The sequence below is a fragment of the Nicotiana sylvestris genome, chromosome 6 (assembly GCF_000393655.2).
Source record: "Nicotiana sylvestris chromosome 6, ASM39365v2, whole genome shotgun sequence".
Taxonomy (NCBI): domain Eukaryota; kingdom Viridiplantae; phylum Streptophyta; class Magnoliopsida; order Solanales; family Solanaceae; genus Nicotiana; species Nicotiana sylvestris.
This window is the reverse complement of record NC_091062.1, coordinates 124,711,505-124,731,308: the sequence shown is the minus strand read 5'-3', so window position 1 is coordinate 124,731,308 and position 19,804 is coordinate 124,711,505. Positions and strand designations below refer to the sequence as shown.

At 38.2% G+C, this 19,804-nt stretch overlaps 1 protein-coding gene across 2 annotated transcripts; it reads left to right on the top strand.

Annotated features, from left to right (window-relative positions):
- The first annotated feature begins 3,519 nt into the window (after positions 1-3,519).
- On the top strand, positions 3,520-9,807 carry LOC104245684 (putative phytosulfokines 6). 2 transcript variants are annotated; one of them, XM_070149976.1, is made up of 4 exons: positions 3,583-3,756; positions 3,870-3,952; positions 4,616-4,760; positions 9,589-9,807. In XM_070149976.1, exons 1-3 carry the CDS (start codon positions 3,669-3,671, stop codon positions 4,727-4,729), a joined length of 285 nt encoding a protein of 94 aa, XP_070006077.1. In that variant the 5' UTR covers positions 3,583-3,668; the 3' UTR covers positions 4,730-4,760; positions 9,589-9,807. The 2 variants fall into 2 exon arrangements, with proteins under 2 accessions (XP_009799638.1, XP_070006077.1); XM_009801336.2 differs by lacking the exon at positions 9,589-9,807 and having other exon boundaries at positions 3,520-3,756; positions 4,616-4,894.
- Positions 9,808-19,804: the final 9,997 nt, after the last annotated feature.

The window sequence follows — 19,804 nt, the reverse complement described above, 5'->3', positions numbered from 1 at the left end:
TTGGTCTGTCAGCATACCTATTATTTGGTTTAACTATACCTTTGAGTTTATTAAACTCTGACCATGTCTCGGTTTTATAATCAGAAACGGTCTCAATTTTATCAGCAAAATTTTTTGATAAATCAATAGGTCTAATATTTAAACCCGAAAGCTTTTTATCTAGAAGCTGAGCTAAGTCATCAAGAGATTTAAATTTAAAATCCTGAATCTCAGGAGGTCTTTGAATATGAGTAAGAATAGCTTGATCAACTGTTTTACTTCCTGAAGTGGAGGCAATATCAGTTGGTCCTTTCTTAGTACTCATTTCTTTTATTAAAATAGTCAAATCATCAAGTTTTTTATCAAGAGAACCAATATGTTCTCCTAAGATTTTTACATACAGACCTAAATAATTGTTTTGAGAAATCAATTTATTAATTTCTGCGATACTAATAGCTGCCACATTATCATCAATAAATTTTTGAAAGGCAGTGAAAGTAATACCAGTATTATTAGGTAGAATAAAGGGAGCTTGAGGCGGATAAATTACTTTAGTAATATTGCCACTCTCATCTTTATAAGATCTTTCCAATACCTTTATATAAAGAGGTATAATAACCTTGATTCGTCTAAGAAGAATAATCAAATTATACATAATTTGATTATGCAGGGCACAAGTTTCATAAAATTCCTGAGATATATTATTCAAATCATCTTTACTATAAGTATCGAAAAACCACGTTTTAAACTGGTTCCATTTATTACTAAAAAATTCCTTTTGAATATAATTACGTGCCCGAGAACCGGGGCTAAAATCAATTTGGTGTGGAATCATTAAATACTATTGGGGTCGAAACCATCTCGGATACAGAAGGAATATCGTTATCTGAAATATTGTCATTGTCTTGAACAATATTTGTTTGAGAGTTAATCTTAACCCTTTCAACCACCTTAACCTTTTGATCAGGCTTAGTATTAATTTGACTAGCAATGGTGTGTAAAGAAGCTATACAATTTCGAGCTGGACCGTAGACTGGTTCAACAGGGGAAATATGTTGAATAGCAGGTAGAAGTCTATGATTAGAAAATGAATGTCTATTATAAATAGTTGACTTATCATCAAATTAAATACAAATCCTACCATCCAGATTTTGAGTGACATGCGAAAATTCAGTATTCGACAAGTCGTTAGTAATCTGACTTGGGGATATAACCGAATTTAAAGTCCAAGTAGTTGGAAAATTAATTCTTCCCACCTAATAGGTCTCCTAGTGGTGACCTTGGACCCTGCAAAATTGGTTTCTACCAATATGGTCTGATCCGATGTATCGTATAACTTACATCTAGGATTTAAAGTGGATAACAATTTGAAATAAATCCTATAAGACAGACATATAAGTTCAGAACCAGGCGCATAATTATAACCATGCGTTTTCACATTTAATGTCAAGGCATCAAGAATATTAACATCTGAAAGAGATAGTTGCAGATTGGGTTGAGTATTAAAATATATTGGACCATAGGCCACTGTAGATTCGATCGAACCCATTAGAGACTGTCTGAAATTCAGATTTCAAGCATCTCTAAGAGCTGCTAAAAAGGTCTCTGGTAATCCTTTAAGGGTTAAAGGTTTAAATGCAATTTGAACCATACCAATATGCAGATAATGGTAATGATGTTTATATAAATCTATATCATGTTTGTTTAACAAACGAATAGTCTGTTCAGACGAATTTAATGCTAAAGACTGCTCAGTCGTTTTTATCAATTGTTTAGAAGAAAGTTTATCAAACCAACCATAATCATAAATGGTTTTTATAGAAACTTTAGGAATTGTCCATTTATTTAATAAATCAAGGTTTTGAGGTATATCTACCTCTTCAAGTCTAGTACCTTTAGTACTTGTTTCTCCCAGATCCATTCCAAAAGTTTCATATCTATGTTGAATCTTTCATATCTATTACATATTTACCATGAAAATTCCTAGGCTCTGATACCTTTATATAAAGAGGTATAATAACCTTGATTCGTCTGAGAAGAATAATCAAATTATACATAATTTGATTATGCAGGGCACAAGTTTCATAAAATTCCTGAGATATATTATTCAAATCATCTTTACTATAAGTATCGAAAAACCACGTTTTAAACTGGTTCCATTTATTACTAAAAAATTCCTTTTGAATATAATTACGTGCCCGAGAACCGGGGCTAAAATCAATTTGGTGTGGAATCATTAAATACTATTGGGGTCGAAATCCATCTCGGATAGAGAAGGAATATCCTTATCTGAATATTGTCATTGTCTTGAACAATATTTGTTTGAGGGTTAATCTTAACCCTTTCAACCACCTTAACCTTTTGATCAGGCTTAGTATTAATTTGACTAGCAATGGTGTGTAAAGAGGCTGCACGATTGCGAGCTGGACCGTAGACTGGTTCAACAAGGGAAATATGTTGAATAGCAGGTAGAAGTCTATGATTAGAAAATGAATGTCACTTGATGGTTTAACTGATAGACAATTAACCATTCTCGTACACAGAATGCTTATGTACTCGACTATCTGTAAAAGTGTTAAAAATACGGATAAAACTATTTGCAAAATGATTATTGCAGGATTTACTGGCCAACTTCGTGGCTGGTGGGATAATCATTTATTTGTAGAAGAAAAGGCTTTCGTTATTAATGCTACAACAATCGACGAAGGTGTTGATAATATAGGTATGGCTCTAGTTAAGGGTAGAGAAGATGCAGTTTATACCCTTATCCTTACAATCTTAGAGCATTTCAATGGTAGATTTACCTCAAATCATGAGACCATCCGAACTTTACTTAATGGACTTAGATGTAAGACTCTTAGTGAATTTAGATGGTATAAAAATACTTTTATGAGTAGAGTTATAGAACTACCCGAGAATAAATATGAGCATTGGAAAGCCAAGTTTATAGACGACCTCCCTTCCTTATTTGCTGAAAGAGTAAGGGATGTGTTAAGGGGTAGTTACGGTGAGATTCAGTATAATAATTATACCTATGGTAAACTTATAGGAGTTTGTACACAAGAAGGATTGAAATTGTGTAATGAGCTAAGGCTTTCTAGACAGCTTAAGATTGATAAGTTTAAAGAGAAATCCCAATTAGTGACTTCTGTACCCAGTTCGGTTTACCCGAAACTTCTACTCAAAGTAGGAAGAAGAAAAACAGATATCATATATATATATATATATATCTATATATAAGCAATTTATATTAGTATACACATATATAGTTTATAAGAAATTGCTTTAGATAAAAAAAATTTAAAACAATAGTCCGAAACGAAAAAGCCCGTTTAGACCCGCGGGCCCAACCCATTTAGCCCGGGACCATGTGGGCTTAGGACCGCAGTGGGCCGGTTCCACTCATTTGGCCCATTTAAGCCCGGGCCCGGACCACAATACAGCCTTACACAAACAATATACAAGTGGACAAGATGACGGTGGGTGGGGGCAATATTATGAAGTATATATTCTGTGACTGCAATTCTATATGGCTTTCCTGAAACTCACTGAATAGTGCGCCTTTTTCATTTTGCATGTGTGTATATATACAAGACACTTTTCCCTCAACTCTCACCACAATCATCTTTCTCATTTACTTTATCGAAACTGAAATTAACAAATCCTAGCTAGAACTGAAGTAGCTAGTCATGAAGCAAAGTATATGTTTTGTTGTATTTCTTCTCCTGCTTGTTTCCCTTTCACCAGCATCTTCCCGTTTCTTATCAGTCAGTGACGGTAATTAGTATTAATTAGCTGAATTAATGCTTTGCTGTATGTACAAACGTATTCTTAGTTTGATTGATGAGTAAATTTAGCAGCTAGTTTTGATTAATTTATTTAATTTGCAGTGAAAGAGGAGGTAAAGTATGGAAAAGTGACCCAACTTGCATATTCTCTTGATGACCAGATGGAAACCTTCGATTCCCTGAATGTAATATCCTAATTCTCTGTCTTTAGATGAATGCTTATGTCTTTTCTTGTGTTAAAGAGCTTTAGAGTTTGTTAAATTGTTCTATATCGGTTGAAAGAAATGAGTTGTTAGATGCCTCTCCTTATATGATTTTAAGCAATCTTCTAGCCTTTTGATTTAGTTGCGCTAAAGGCTCATTTTTTTAACATAGCACTAGAGCTAAATCCATCCCTATTTTTTGCCTTACTCAGTTTTGGACCCCATGTTGCATTGTTCCCGCACCAAATGTCTGGTCTAAGCGTGCGAGGGCATTAGAATGTCCGGTTTGAGCTTGCGTCGCGCTAGAATTTCAATTTTATGGATTTTAAATTTTAGAACAGTTACTAAGATTTATATTTTATATATGTACATATATAATATAATGAATTCATTACCACAAATACTAGGCTTTATATTTTATATGCTCCTAAACACAATATCTGCGCTTCTACCTCTCTCCCTGGATGGCACAGTCGTCAATTAGAATGTCCTAAGTACATTCGTTTGTGGAATGATCTGTTGTTGTCTCCTCATACAGTATTTGACGATTCTCACCTCATGAATGCAGTTAATTCTGGCCAAGTTCATTTTCTGAACAGAATCTTTTTTAACTGACTCTGTTTTTTTGGTTCGTTACACTTATAGAAGCTGATGGGGATAGAGGGATGTGAAGATGAAGATGAAGAATGCTCTAAGAGAAGGATAATGGCAGAAGCTCACCTGGATTACATCTACACTCAGAACCATGATCACCCTTGAGATCAATATTAATCCTCTTGGGAGTTAGCTGGTATTGACCATCAATGCCTAGCTTTAAAACATGAAATAATCTTCCTACATTTTGTTTGTGCATTTCTTTTCTAACCCACTACTATTCCAAGAATGTGACAAATTAAATATTTCGGACAATCTTGTTTCTTTAAAGACCTTTCTAGTGTTTTTTTTTTGTTTGTTAATGTGAGAAATATTTGGGATAATCATCAGAAAAGAATAACCGGAAGAGATAAAAGGAGTGAGAAAGAATGAGAAGGTAAACAAAAGATTTTGTGATTTTAAAACATTTATGGCGTGTGGTTGAAAGAGTGGAGAGAGGGATGGTTATGGGGAGTTGGGCGTGGGAGATACATAAGAGCAAGATCAGATTAAAGTATGGGGAAGTATAAAGACAAACTTCCCAACTAAATATAGCTCCAAACTTATGTGAGGCTAATATATATAGGGCATGACTTTAATTATGTAAGAATTTACTCGGACAGTTGGGAGTTACATAGAACTTAATTTGATCGTGACATATTTGTTCAGTGGCCATAAGTTAGTACTAGCAGCTATATATATACTATGCACCAGCTGTGAGCCCTAGCTAGTGATAGAGATCAGATGAATAAACTTCTGGACACAAAATGCTCGACTCCGAAAGCAGTGGCGTACGCATAAAATTTTGTGTTGACATATTAACATAGTGATCAAGAGAATTTCATGGTTAAAGATTATTAATATAGTCAAGAGAACTTCTCGAAAATAACCATTTCGTATAGAAACAAACGAGTTGAAGTACTACTCTATTAATAAATGCATACTTCATATAATTAATTTACTTCGGCAGCTAGCTAGTTAAAAATTAAAGTTTATGAATGTCAAAAGTGCTTCAAAGGATTAGTAATCCTCTACTTGTGTTGTCAATTCAAAAGGCAATGGGAGATCTACTTTTACTTCATCTTTGAATCAGATGCTGATTTTCACTTCCGTGGCAAAGTATTCCAACCTTTAAGCATTATAATAATTACTCCTCACAATAAGTGTCCAATTTGTTTTTTTATTTTGATTCAAAATAAGTGTCAAGTTATGTAATCAAGAAAGAATTCAATTTGTTTTTACAAAATAATCCCTATGTACATATCCCTAAAAAGTTTTCTTACTCCTCACATTAAATGTTTAATTAGGGGTAATCTAGTCATACTATGTATTTTTGTATAGAATTTAGTATTTTAAAAGCAAATTGGACACTTATTGTGAACCGGAGGGAGTAATGTAATAATCATCCTAATTAATTAAGACAAATGAGAATCAAAATAGTACTTAATACATTCTTTAATGACACATGTCTCAATATGCTTCAAACAAACCAAAAATTACTGTCCTAACCAATTATCTATAGATATTTTAATCCAGCTAGTATTAGAACTTGCGCGATGCACGGATAACGTTAGAAAAATATTAATTATTCCAACGGTGATCTGACTTTGCTTAGCATATTATATCATATTGTTCCAACAAAATTCTCAATTTTGTATCTTAATGCTAATGAAATTAAATAAAACTAATTATATAGTCATTAATTAACTTTTGTGTTTCTTATTTTAATTTATTACATTTTCGTCTATTTGGTATTACTGCATTGGTATAAATTTTTCATTAATGGCTTATAGCCTGTCTGACCAAGCTGCAAAAAAGTCAGCTTATTTTGAGAAGTATTTTTTCTTAAAAGTGCTTTTCTCAAAAGTACTTTCGGTGAGAAGTAGTTTGTGTTTGGCTAATTAATTTGAAAAACACTTCTGAGCAGCAATTAGTATTTGCCAAGCTTAAAAAACTGCTTCTAAGTGTATTTTTCTCAAAAGTGTTTTTTCAGAAAAGTGCTTTTGGAGATAAACTGTTTTTTTTGTTTCTCCAAAACTTCTCCTCAAAAGCACTTTTTTTTTCTTTTCAAAGGCTTGGCCAAACACCTTAATTTTAGAAAAAAACACTTTTGACCAAAAAAAGTGCTTTTGCCTCAAAAGAAGCTTGGCCAAATAGGCTATTAGTATCCTTGTCCATTACTCCATTTTGTATATCATCGATATATTATTCTTTCTGCTAATTTTTCAATTTTTAAACTTTTATTATATTATTAACAATTTTTCGCATATTTAAATATATCGATAATAATTTTGTATTTCATTACTTTATTTTATTTTTAAAATTAATATCCTAGCATTTTCTCTATCCCTCGTTTTGTATATTTTTTTTATACTATGATATTTTAGTTTTCCTCATTTATTTTTTATCTAATGTTTAACAATTCTTTATTTTGTATTTAAACTTATAACAAAATATTTTTTCTTCTATTCTTTTATTTAATAAAAACTTTCTATATGAGAAATTTCATTATATGTTTAATATTTTACTATGTTGCTCAGAAAACTTTATTATTCAATATTTTTATTTTTGACTTTATTTATTGAGATTCGAGTTATGTAATATTATATGTTGTATGTTATTGCTTATCAAAATAAAAAATAATTTCTTATCTCAAACTAAATTAGTTCTTATTTTTTCAACCTTTAAACCATGTTATTTCGTTGTTGCATTTGTAACGACCCGACCAGTCGTCTCATGAGTTACCGCTCTATTTCCCCCATTTCTGCTTCTTACTGCTTTGTTTATTGGTTCTATGAGCGATCGGGTTGGTTGGCTCGGGTTCAGAAAGGATTTGGTAAGGTTTGAGACACTTAGTCTCTTTTGAGGAAGCTTAAGTTAGAAAAGTCAACCGGATGTTAACTTATGTGTTAGAGGGCTCGAATGTGAGTTCCGATGGTTCGCATAGCTTCGAGGGGTGATTTGAGACTTAGGAGCATGATCGGAATGTGTTTGGAGATCCGGAGTAGATTTAGGCTTGAATTGGCAAAATTGGATTTTTGACGTTTTTCGGTTGGTAGGTGAGATTTTGATATAGGGGTCGGAATGGAATTTCGAGAGTTGCAGTAGTTCCGTTGGGTCATTTGGTATGTGTGTAAAAAATTTCAGGTCATTCGGACGTGGTTTGGTATACTTTTTTATCAAAAGCGTAATTTAGAAGATTTTGGAATTTTTAGGCTTGAATCCGATTCGAATTTGGAGTTTCAATGTTGTTTTGAGCGTTTTAAAGATTGAAACAAGTTTGAATGATGTTACGGGGTATGTTGGCATGTTTAGTTGAGGTCCCGGGAGCCTCGGATGAGTTTCGGGTGGTCAATTGGACCATTTCATGTTGTTGAGAATTGCAGAAAACTGCTGAAGTGTTGCAGAGAAATTTGACCTTTGCGTTCGCGAGTAGGCCCTCGCGTTCGCGAGGAAGGCTCCGCGTTCGCGAAGGGCTGGGAGATTATACATCGCGTTCACGAGGGAGGCTCCGCGTTCGCGTAGAGGAAGTGGCCAGCTGGGTTTTAGGGTGTTTGGTTCATCGCATTCGCGAGAGAGGGAGCGCGTTCGCGAAGGGTTAGGCTGAGGAACCATCGCATTCGCGAGGGTCAGGTCGCGTTCGCGTAAGAGGATTTTTGGTAAAAGTTAATTTGTGCTTCGCGAACGCGAGGCATTAACCGCGTTCGTGAAGAAGGAATTGAGGTCTGGGCAGAATGTTTAAATAGTTATCTTGTCCGCGATTTTGGGGTTAACTTCCACCATTTTTGAGCGATATTTGAGCTTTTTGAAGAGGATTGAAGAGGGATTAAAGGAGAAACACTTGGAGGTAAGATTTATAGACTTTATACTCGATTCTAATATAAATTCTACCTAATTAATCATGGAAATTAAGCCTGATATTGACGAACTAGGGGTTGAAATTGGAGACCTAGAATTTGGGATTTGATAGGTCGTTTGTGGTTGGATTGTGATGCTTTTGGTATAAATGAACTTGGGATGTGATAAGGAGTTCATTGATGTAATTTTTATCGGAATCTGAGACATGGGCCCGGGGGTCGGGTTTTGCCAATTTCGGAATTTGTGTTGTAATTTGATTTCTTTCAAGTGGGCTTTGTTCCCTTAGCATATTTTGATGGTTTTGCTCTGACTTTGGTTAGATTTGGAGCATCTAGACGCCGATTTGAGGGGCAAAGTCATCGCGAGCTACATATTTGGACCGGGTAGATGTGAGTAATAATTGTAAATGTTGTTCTGAGGGTATGAAACCCCGGATTGCACATCGTTGTGCTATATTGAGGTGACGCACATGCTAGATGACGAGCGTGGGATCGTGCACTATTGGGGATTGTGACTTAGTCCATCCCGAATGACTATTTTATCGCGTATTTGACTGAAAACTATTTTCTATCATCATATTTTGGACTGAATGCCATATTTGGGCCTCATACCAACTATTTGAACCCTTAGGAGATTTTTACGGATATTTCCTCGCTGTTTTGACTTTATACTTGTACCCAGTCATGCTATATTCTACTGTTTTCATAACTCAGCCACGTCTACTCAACTTTAACACTTAAAATGATATTCTAAGGGCCCCTCCAGGAGTCTGCACACCCCTAGTGAATGCGGGTACCCATTGTGATATGAGATAGAGTCCGAGGGGCTGGTATTGTTCCATGTATTGCTTGAGGGGCTGATTCTGTTGGTATTGTGCCCAAGGGCAGTTCTTTATGTGTTTACCTTTTCTAGTTGCCTGTCTTTTACTTGCTTAACTGTTTAAAAAGGCATTTTAAGAAGCTTAAACTGAACTAAAGTGACTTTGCATATTTTCACTGTTTTACTAGCTTTTACTGCTTTTTATAGCGTGTAATGTGCTTTACGTGATTTCGTATTACTCAGTCTGCATTTATTATTATTACTCACTGAGTTGGAGTACTCACTTTACTGTCTGCACCCCTGTGCAGATTCAGGTGCTTCAGGTCCCGCTAGCGAGTGTTGATCCTTCCAGCTCAGGCGGATTCAAAGATTCTCTAGGTAGATGCCGGCATTTGCAGCCCAGAGCTTCTCCCCTTATCTTATTTTCTATGTTTTAGCTCTCTATTAGACTATGTAGACTCTTTAGACTTGTAGAATATTGATAGATGTTCATGATTGGTGACACCCCGATGTTGGGCTGTGTTGGTTTTAAATTTCGCAAATTGTACTGTTCACTTCTTATTTTGGGATTTTATCATGTTTAAGACTAAATACTTACTAGTTTAGTTGCTTAAAATAAAGTGGGAACGTGTCGGCTGGCCTTGTCTTCACGAGAGGCACCATCACGATCAGGTCCGGGTTTAGGGTCGTGACAAGTTAGTATCATTGCCTAGGTTGCATAGGTCTCATGAGTCATGAGCAGGTTTAGTAGAGTCTCACGAATCGGTATTGAGATGTTTGTATTTATCCTCGAGAGAGGCTGTAGAACCTTTAGGAAAAACTTCATATTCTTGAAATTCTTGTCATGCGAATTTGTTTATCCGAGTACTAAACTTCTGTTATTCTATTCTCTCACAGATGGTGAGGACACGCGCTACCGGTCAGGATACACGACCACCAGTACCACCAGCTGTGGCAACTAGAGGCTGAGGATGCGGTCATGGTCGTGGTAGGGGTAGGGGTGTGGCCCGTACAGCAGCTAGGGCAGCACCTGTAGATCCACCAGTCGCCCTAGTTCAGGATCAGATCCCAGCTGTAGACGCTCCAGCAACACCAGCTCAGGCACCAGCTATGCCCATTGTGATTCCGTGTCTTTAGGAGGCCTTGGCTAAGATCCTATTAGTTTGCACTGGCCTAGCTCATGCGGTTTTAGTCATTACAGCTGCACCTATTTCTCAGGCCAGGGAAGGCACTCAGACTCCCGCTGCTCACACACCTGAGTAGGTCGTGGAGGGACTTCAGACACCGGGGGCGCATCCAGCCCAGCTGGTTGTAGCTGCTCAGGACTATGTAGTTCCTGCCATACCAGAGGATGAGCAGCGTAGGCTGGAGAGGTTTGGAAGACTTCAGCCTCCAACCTTTAGTGGTGCAGAGGGCGAGGATGCCCAAGGTTTCTTAGATAAGTGTTAGAGGATCCTTTGTACATCGGATATTCTGGAGACCAATGGGGTCGCTTTCACTACTTATCAATTTTCTAGAGCTGCCTTCACTTGGTGGGAGGCTTTTAAGAGGTGTAGGCCTGCTGGTGCAGCACCCATTACTTGGTAGCAGTTCTTTGCTCTCTTTCTGGAGAAGTATGTGCCACAGTCTCGCAGAGAGGAACTGTGCAGGCAGTTTGAGTGGTTGATTCAGGGAGAGATGACGGTGACACAGTATGAGATGAGGTTCTCTGAGTTAGCTCATCGTGCTATTTGGTTGGTTCAGACTGATAGAGAGAGGATTAGGATGTTTGTTGATGGCCTCACTTATCAGCTTCGTATTCTCATGACTAGAGAGAGGGTGACTAGTGCTACGTTTGAGGAGGTTGTAGACATTGCTCATGAGATTGAGTCTGTTCGTCGCCAGGAGTGAGAGGAGAGGGAGTCCAAGAGGCCTCAAGGATCTAGTAGTTATAGTGGTGCTCTTTCGAGAGGTCAATTTCAGCACGGCAGAGGCCATCCATTCAGGCATGATCAGCCATCTCGCTCAGGTTATCGTGGGGCACCATCGGGTCATGGTTCTCACAGTTCTTATCAGGGCCAGTCATCACTTAGTGCCCTTCCAACTCAGAGTTCGTCCCGTGCTCTATCAGTTTAGGGCTCTTCTATGCCAGGAGCATCTGCTAGTCATTCTGGTTCTAGGGCTTCCCTTCAGTCCCCGTCTCTAGCACCCGAGAGTTGTTATGAGTGTGGAGAGATGGGTTATATATAGAGGTAGTGTCCTCGTCATCTTGCAGGTTCATCTCAGCAAAGGAGTCAGCTATCGGCTTCAGCGCCAGCTACTTCATCACCACCCACCCAATCAGCTAGGGGTGGAGGTTAGTCAGCTAGGGGTCACACTAGAGGGGGAGGTCAATCAGGTGGCGGTCAGGCCCATTTCTATGCACTTCCAGCTAGACCCGATGCTATTGCTTGCGATGCTATTATTACAAGTATTGTTTCAGTCTGCCACAGAGATGCCTCTGTATTATTTGATCCCGGTTCCACCTTTTCTTATGTGTCATCATACTTTGCTCGTTATTTGGGTACGCCCTGTGAGTTTCTTGCTTCACCTATTCATGTATCTACCCCGGTGGGCGATAATGTTGTTGTAGACCGTGTGTACCAATCGTATGTAGTGACTATTAGGGGTCTGGAGACCCGAGTTGATCTTTTACTATTATGTATGATGGATTTCAATGTTATTTTGGGCATGGATTGGCTATCTCCGTGTCATACTAAGACAATGACATTGGCTATACCAGGTGTGCCACAGATTAAGTAGCGAGGTTTGCCTAATTATGTTCCCAGTAGGGTAATCTCATTCTTGAAAGCCCATCGTATGGTTGGGAAGGGTTGTCTTTCGTATTTAGCCTTTGTGAGGTATGTCGGTGTAGAGACTCCCAGTATTGATTCTATTCCAGTTGTGAGGGATTTTCCTGATGTGTTTCCTGCAGGCCTGCCAGGCATGCCACTGGATAGGGATATTGATTTTGGTATTGACATGGTACCGGACACTTAGCCCATTTTTATTCTGCTGTATCGTATGGCACCATCGGAGTTGAAGGAGTTAAAGGAGCATCTTTAGGAACTCCTCAATAAGGGGTTCATTCGGCTTAGTGTGTCGCCTTGGGGTGCCCCGGTTCTATTTGTGAAGAAGAAGGATGACACTATGAGGATTTGCATCGATTATAGGCAATTCAACAAAGTAACAGTTAAGAACAAGTATCCTTTGCCTCCCATTCATGATTTATTCAACCAACTTCAGGGAGCGAGAGTGTTCTCCAAGATTGATCTCCGTTCAGGTTATCACCAGTTGAAGATGAGGGACTCAGATATTCTTAAGATGGCTTTCAAGACCCGATATGGTCATTATGTGTTCTTGGTGATGTCTTTTAAGCTGACCAATGCCCTAGCAACGTTCATGCATTTGATGAATAGCGTGTTCCGGCCTTATCTCAACTCGTTTGTCATAGTCTTCATTGATGATATTCTGGTATATTCGCATAGTCAGGAGGAGCACACGGAGCATTTGAGAGTTGTGTTGCAGAGATTGAGGGAGGAGAAACTTTATGCAAAGTTCTCCAAGTATGAGTTTTGGCTTATCTCAGTGGCTTTCTTGGGGCACGTGGTGTCTAGTGAGGGTATTCAGGTTGATCTGAAGAAGATAGAGGTGATTTAGAGTTGGCCCAGACCTTCCTCAGCCATAGAGATTCGCAGCTTTTTTGGTTTGGCAGACTATTATCGTCGGTTTGCTTAGGGATTCTCACCTATCGCATCGCCCTTGACAAAATTGACTCAAAAGGGTGCTTCATTTGTATGGTCGGATGAGTGTGAGGGGAGCTTTCAGAAGCTCAAGACAGCCTTGACCACAACTCCAGTGTTAGTTTTGCCATCAACTTCAGGTTCATATACCGTGTATTGTGATGCTTTGAGAGTTGGTATTGGGTGTGTATTGGTGCAGGATGGTAGAGTTATTGCTTATGTTTCTCGTCAGTTGAAGCCCTATAAGAAGAACTATCCTGTTCATGATTTGGAATTGGATACCTACGTAAATAATTTGGAGGCATTAATTTCATGGTGTGTCTTGTGAGGTGTTTACTGATCATCATAGCCTTAAGCACTTGTTCAAACAGAAGGATCTAAATTTGAGGCAGCGGAGGTGGTTGGATTTGCTAAAGGATTATGATATTACTATATTGTACCATCCGGGGAAGGCCAATATGGTAGCCGATGCTTTGAGCCGAAAGGCGGTGAGTATGGGGAATTTGGCATATATTCCAATTGGGGAGAGACCTATTGTAGTTGATGTTCATGCCTTGGCTAATCGGTTTATGAGGTTAGATATTTTGGAGCCCGTTCGGGTATTGGCTTGTGTGGTTTCTCGGTCTTCCTTATATGATCGTATCATAGAGCGCCAGTATGATGATCCACATTTGCTTGTCCTTAAGGACAGAGTTCAGCACGATGATGCCAGAGATGTGACCATTGGTGATGATGGGGTGTTGAGGATGCAGGGTCGGATATGTGTGCCCAATGTAGATGGACTTCGGGAGTTGATTCTGGAGGAGGCCCATAGCTCACAGTATTCTATTCATCCGGGTGCCGCGAAGATGTATCAGGATCTGATACAACATTATTGGTGGAGAATAATGAAGAAAGACATTGTGGGATTTGTAGCTCGGTGTCTCAATTGTCAGCAGGTGAAATATGAGCATCAAATATCGGGTGGCTTGCTTCAACGGATGGATATTCCGGAGTGGATGTGGGAGCGGATCACCATAGTCTTTGTAGTTGGGCTCCCACGGACTTTGAAGAAGTTCGATGCTATTTGGATGATTGTGGATCGGCTGACCAAGTCCATGCACTTTATTCCTGTGTGTACTACCTATTCTTCAGAGCGGTTGACAGAGATCTATATCCGGAAGATTGATCATTTGCATGGTATCCCAGTTTCCATCATTTCAAATATGGGCATCCAGTTTACTTCGCAGTTCTGGAGGTCAGTGCAGTGAGAGTTGGGTACTCAGGTTGAGTTGAGCACAACTTTTCACCCTCAGACAGACGGACAGTCCGAGCGCACTATTCAGATATTGGAGGACATGTTGTGTGCTTGTGTCATTGATTTCGGAGGGTCATGGGATCAGTTTCTACCGCTTGCAGAGTTTGCTTATAACAACAACTACTAGTTGAGTATTTAGATGGCTCAATATGAGGCTTTGTATTGGAGGTAGTGTAGATCTCCAGTTGGTTGGTTGGGCCAGGTGAGGCTAGGCTATTGGGGACAGACTTGGTGCATAATGCTTTAGAAAAGGTGAAAGTAATTTAGGAGAGACTTCGTACAGCACAGTCGAGGCAAAAGAGTTATGCTGATAGGAAGGTTCTACATGTATCCTACATGGTTGGTGAGAAGGTTTTATTGAAGGTTTCACCCATGAAGGGTGTTATGAGTTTTGGGAAGAAGGGTAAGGTGAGTCCTCGGTTCATTGGGCCTTTTGAGGTGCTTCGGAGAATTGGGGATATGGCTTATGAGCTTGCTTTGCCACCCAGCTTGTCGAGTGTGAATCCGGTATTTCATGTTTCTATGCTCTGGAAGTATATTGGGGATCCGTCTCATGTTCTGGATTTCAGCACGGTTCTGTTGGATGGTGATTTGACTTATGATGTGGAGCCATCAGCTATTTTGGAGCGTCAGGTTCAAAAGTTGAGATCAAAGGATATAGCTTTAGTGAAAGTGCAGTAGAGAGGTCGGCCGATGGAATAGGCTACCTGGGAGACCGAGCGGGAGATGCAGAGCAGATATCCTCACCTGTTTGAGGCTTCAGGTATGTTTCTTGATTTGTTCGAGGACAAACATTTGTTTAAGAGGGGGAAGATGTGACGATCCGGCTAGTTGTCTCATGAGTTACCACTCTGTTTCCACCATTTTTTATTCTTACTTCTTTGTTTATCGGTTCTATGAGCGATCGGGTTAGTTGGCTCGGGTTCGGAAAGGATTTGGAAAGGTTTGAGACACTTAGTCTCTTTTTAGGAAGCTTAAGTTGAAAAAGTCAACCGGATGTTGACTTATGTGTTAGAGGGCTCGGATGTGAGTTCTGATGGTTCGGATAGCTTCGAGAGGTGATTTGAGACTTAGGAGCGTGATCGAAATGTGTTTTGGAGGTCTAGAGTAGATTTAGGCTTGAATTGGCGAAATTGGATTTTTGGCGTTTTTCGGTTGGTATGTGAGATTTTGATATAGGGGTCGGAATGGAATTCTGAGAGTTGTAGTAGTTCTGTTGGGTCATTTTGTATGTGTGTGCAAAATTTCAGGTCATTCGGACGTGGTTTGGTATACTTTTTGATCAAAAGCGTAATTTAGAAGATTTTGGAATTCTTAGGCTTGAATCCGATGTAATTTTGTGTTTCGATGTTGTTTTGAGCGTTTCGAAGATTGCAACAAGTTTCAATGATGTTATGGGGTATGTTGGCATGTTTGGTTGAGGTCCCGGGGCCTCGGGTGGTCAATCGAATCATTTCATGTTGTTGAAAATTGCAGAAAACTGCTGAAGTGTTGCAGAGAAATTTGACTTTCGCGTTCGCGAGTAGGCCCTCGCATTCGCGAAGGGTTAACTGGTGAGGCTGAGATTTTAGCCTTCGTATTCGCGAGGAAGGCTCCAATTCGCAAAGGGCTGAGAGATTATGCATCGCGTTCACGAGGGAGGCTCCGCGTTTGCGTAGAGGAAGTTGGCCAGCTGGGTTTCAGAGTGTTTTGTTCATCGCGTTCGCGAGAGAGGGAGCGCATTCGCGAAGGTTTAGGCTGAGGAACCATCGCGTTCGGGAGGATCAGGTCGCGTTCGCATAAGAGGATTTTTGGTCAAAGTTAATTTGTGCTTCGCGAATGCGAGGCGTTGACCGCGTTCGCGAAGAAGGAATTGAGGCATGGGCAGAATGCTTAAATAGTCATCTTGTCCGCGATTTTGGGGTTAACTTCCACCATTTTTGAGCGATATTTGAGCTTTTTGAAGAGGATTGAAGAGGGAGTCAAGAGGAAATACTTGGAGGTAAGATTTATAGGCTTAATACTCGATTCTAATGTGAATTCTACCTAATTAATCATGGAAGTTAAGCCTAATATTGAAGAACTAGGGCTTGAAATTTGAGGCCTAGAATTTGGGATTTGATGGGTCGTTTGTGGTTGGATTGTGATGCTTTTTGTGTGAATGAAATCGGGGAGTGATAAGGAGTCCATTGATATAATTTTTATCGGAATCCGAGACTTGGGCCCGGGGGTCGGGTTTGGCCAATTTCGGGATTTGTGTTGTAATTTAATTTATTTCGAGTGAGCTTTGTTCCCTTAGCATATTTTGATGATTTTGCAATGGCTTTGGTTAGATTTGGAGCATCCGGAGGCCGATTCGAGGGTCAATGGCATCACGAGCTAGAGATTTGGACCGGGTAGAGGCGAGTAATAATTGTAATTATTGTCCTAAGGGTATGAAACCCCGGATTGCACATCGTTGTACTATGTTGAGGTGACACACACACTAGATGACGAGCGTGGGGTCGTGCACTATTAGGGATTGTGACTTAGTCCGTCCCGAATGACTATTTTACCGCGTATTTGACTGAAAACTATTTGCTATCATCATGTTTTGGGCTAAATGCCATATTGGGGCCTCGTGCCAACTATTTGAACCCTTATGGGATTTTTACTGATATTTTCTCACTATTTTGACTTTATACTTATACTTAGTCATGCTGTATTCTTTTGTTTTCATAACTCAGCCATGTCTACTCTGCTTTAACACTTAAAATGATATTCTAAATGATATTTTGGGCTGAGCACCATGTTTTACTATTGCCAGAGTGGTTTGTGAAATTCTGACTGAGTAAGGACAAGGGCCTATGTTGTGAGGAAACACTGATTATGATTATGAGGTTGAGGGCCTGGGATTTGTACGCCATGAGGTGGCTTGTTGATATGAGCCCGAGAGCCTAGTGATGATTTCACGAGATGACTTGATATTGTGATTGGGTCGTAAGGGGCCCCTCTAGGAGTCTGCACATCCCAAGTGAGCGCGGGTACCCATTGTGATATGAGATAGAGCCCGAGGGGCTGGTATTGTTTCATGTGTTGCCCGAGGGGCTGATTCTATTAGTATTGTGCCCAAGGGGCGGTTCTTTATGTGTTTACCTTTTCTAGTTGCCTGTCTTTTACTTGCTTAACTGTTTAAAAAGGCATTTTAAGAAGCTTAAACTGAACTAAAGCGACTTTGCATATTTTCACTGTTTTACTGGCTTTTACTGCTTCTTTATAGCCTGTAATGTGCTTTACGTGATTTCGTATTACTTAGTCTGCATTTATTATTATTACTCACTGAGTTGGAGTTCTCACTTTACTCTCTGCATCCCGTGTGCAGATTTAGGCGCTTCAGATCGCGCTAGCGAGTTGATCCTTCTAGCTTAGGCAGATTCGGAGATTCTCTAGGTAGCTGCCGGCGTTCGCAGCCCAGAGCTTCTTCCTTTATCTTATTTTCTCTGTTATAGCTCTGTATTAGACAATGTAGACTTTTCAGACTTGTAGAATACTGATAAATGCTCATGACTGGTGACACCCCGATGTCGGGTTGTGTTGTTTTTAAATTCCGCAAATTGTACTGTTCACTACTTATTTTGGGATTTTATCATGTTTAAGACTTAATACTTACTATTTTAATTGATTAAAATGAAGTGAGAACGTGTCGGCTGGCCTTGTCTTCACGAAATGCACCATCACGTCCGGGTTTAGGGTCGTGGTAGTATTATGCAATACTGTCTAACTCCTAAATTTAATTTGTTTTCTCACTCTTATTTTATAGCTAGAAATTCATTTATTGTGTCAAATTCAATCGGTTGAGAAGGTAGAAAAATGGTAAAAAGTAGGGGAAAAAATAGGTCAGCTTATGTCAGAACAACACAAAATAATTTTTATTTAAAAATAATTTGACCTTTATTTTTGTAGATGTACAATAATTTTGTAACCGTTAAAGTACAACTATTTAAATAAAAAAGTAGTAAAACATAAATAAATATTCTGAATAATTTACTCCTGGCTTACCAAATAAATAACAGCTTCTGTTATTTGCAGAAGCAAAAAAAAGTGCATAAAAAGGTTTGAAGATAGGCAAATGAGAATTAGGTCTAGTAAAGAGAGGTACAACCCAATTCGAAATCTTTTCTAGACATATATACTATTTCAAACCATGTTCTTTCGATGCACACACTAATGAGAAAATGACTCAGGAGACAATCGATACTATTTTATATTACAAAGAAGCTTTCTTTTTTAGTCATCCCATTCTCGGCCCTTCGTGCACTATTTTAAGAACAAATGAATAATGCATCAAATGGATCCAATCAATTGAGATAATTACCACACAAAGATTATGGGTGTTCTCTAAAATTTAATAGTAGCAGCGATTACTATTTATTTGTTGATATCCATTTCTATGTTCTTTGACCAAACAGGAAGCCTATTGAAATGAAAGTAATTAAAATAAATGATTTAATAAAATATTAGACTGAAAATTTAAATACAATAATTATATGTAATACATATAGTGAATACATATGATCCAATTATGAAGCAGAAAGCCTTCATTTTATATCAACTTGATGAACTTTACAATATTCAAATTTACCAGAAAATCATACTAATTGTTTTAAGAACTGATGATGTACTTCTAGAAAATGAATGAATTAAACATTAAGAACAATATCATATAATGGTTACAAATATTTTTTAAAGTTTCATAAATAGGAAAGAAAGGAGAATTCAACATACCACTGCTTCAACGGAAAGGGAATGCATTAGAGATTGCATAACTTTTAGATGGATCTGTCTTGCTTTCTCATTCCCAAAAAGAAGAGTATATATACATGAGTTTAAGCTCATACTCCCTAAAATTTCTCCTAAGAATATTCTGAGAATATCATATTCATATAATATATCATATAATATTAACAAATATAAATACACAATATATAATTACTATATTTATACACCTACAGATCATGTTTCATAAAAGAAAATCCAGCTCTTCACAGATTCAACAATGGAAGCATGAAGGAAAATCAATAAGATCCGTTAATTTTTTTTTATAGTATCATAATGCGTCTTTCAATAAAACTTGATTTTTTAATCTCAATTCAAAAAATAAATTATCTTTCGATTCAATATTTAAGTTTTCAATTTAAAAACTTTTATCCTTCAAGTTAAATTCAACTTATTTTTTTTATCTTAATTTAAATATATTTTTATCTCAATTCAATCTTTTTATTATATTGTTTAATTGTTTATTAACTTTTACAGTGCTTTAACTTTTTCTTTTCACCACTTGACGTGGTTGATTACCTTGTTATACTTAATTAATTATCTGAATGATTTATTTAGTTTTCTTTTTATTAAGAATAATAGTCTAAAAGATACATAAGAGATATGGTAGTTTAGGAGTTTTTTTTCTTCTTAAAAAGCATTTTCCAAAATATTTTGTAACGACCCGATCGG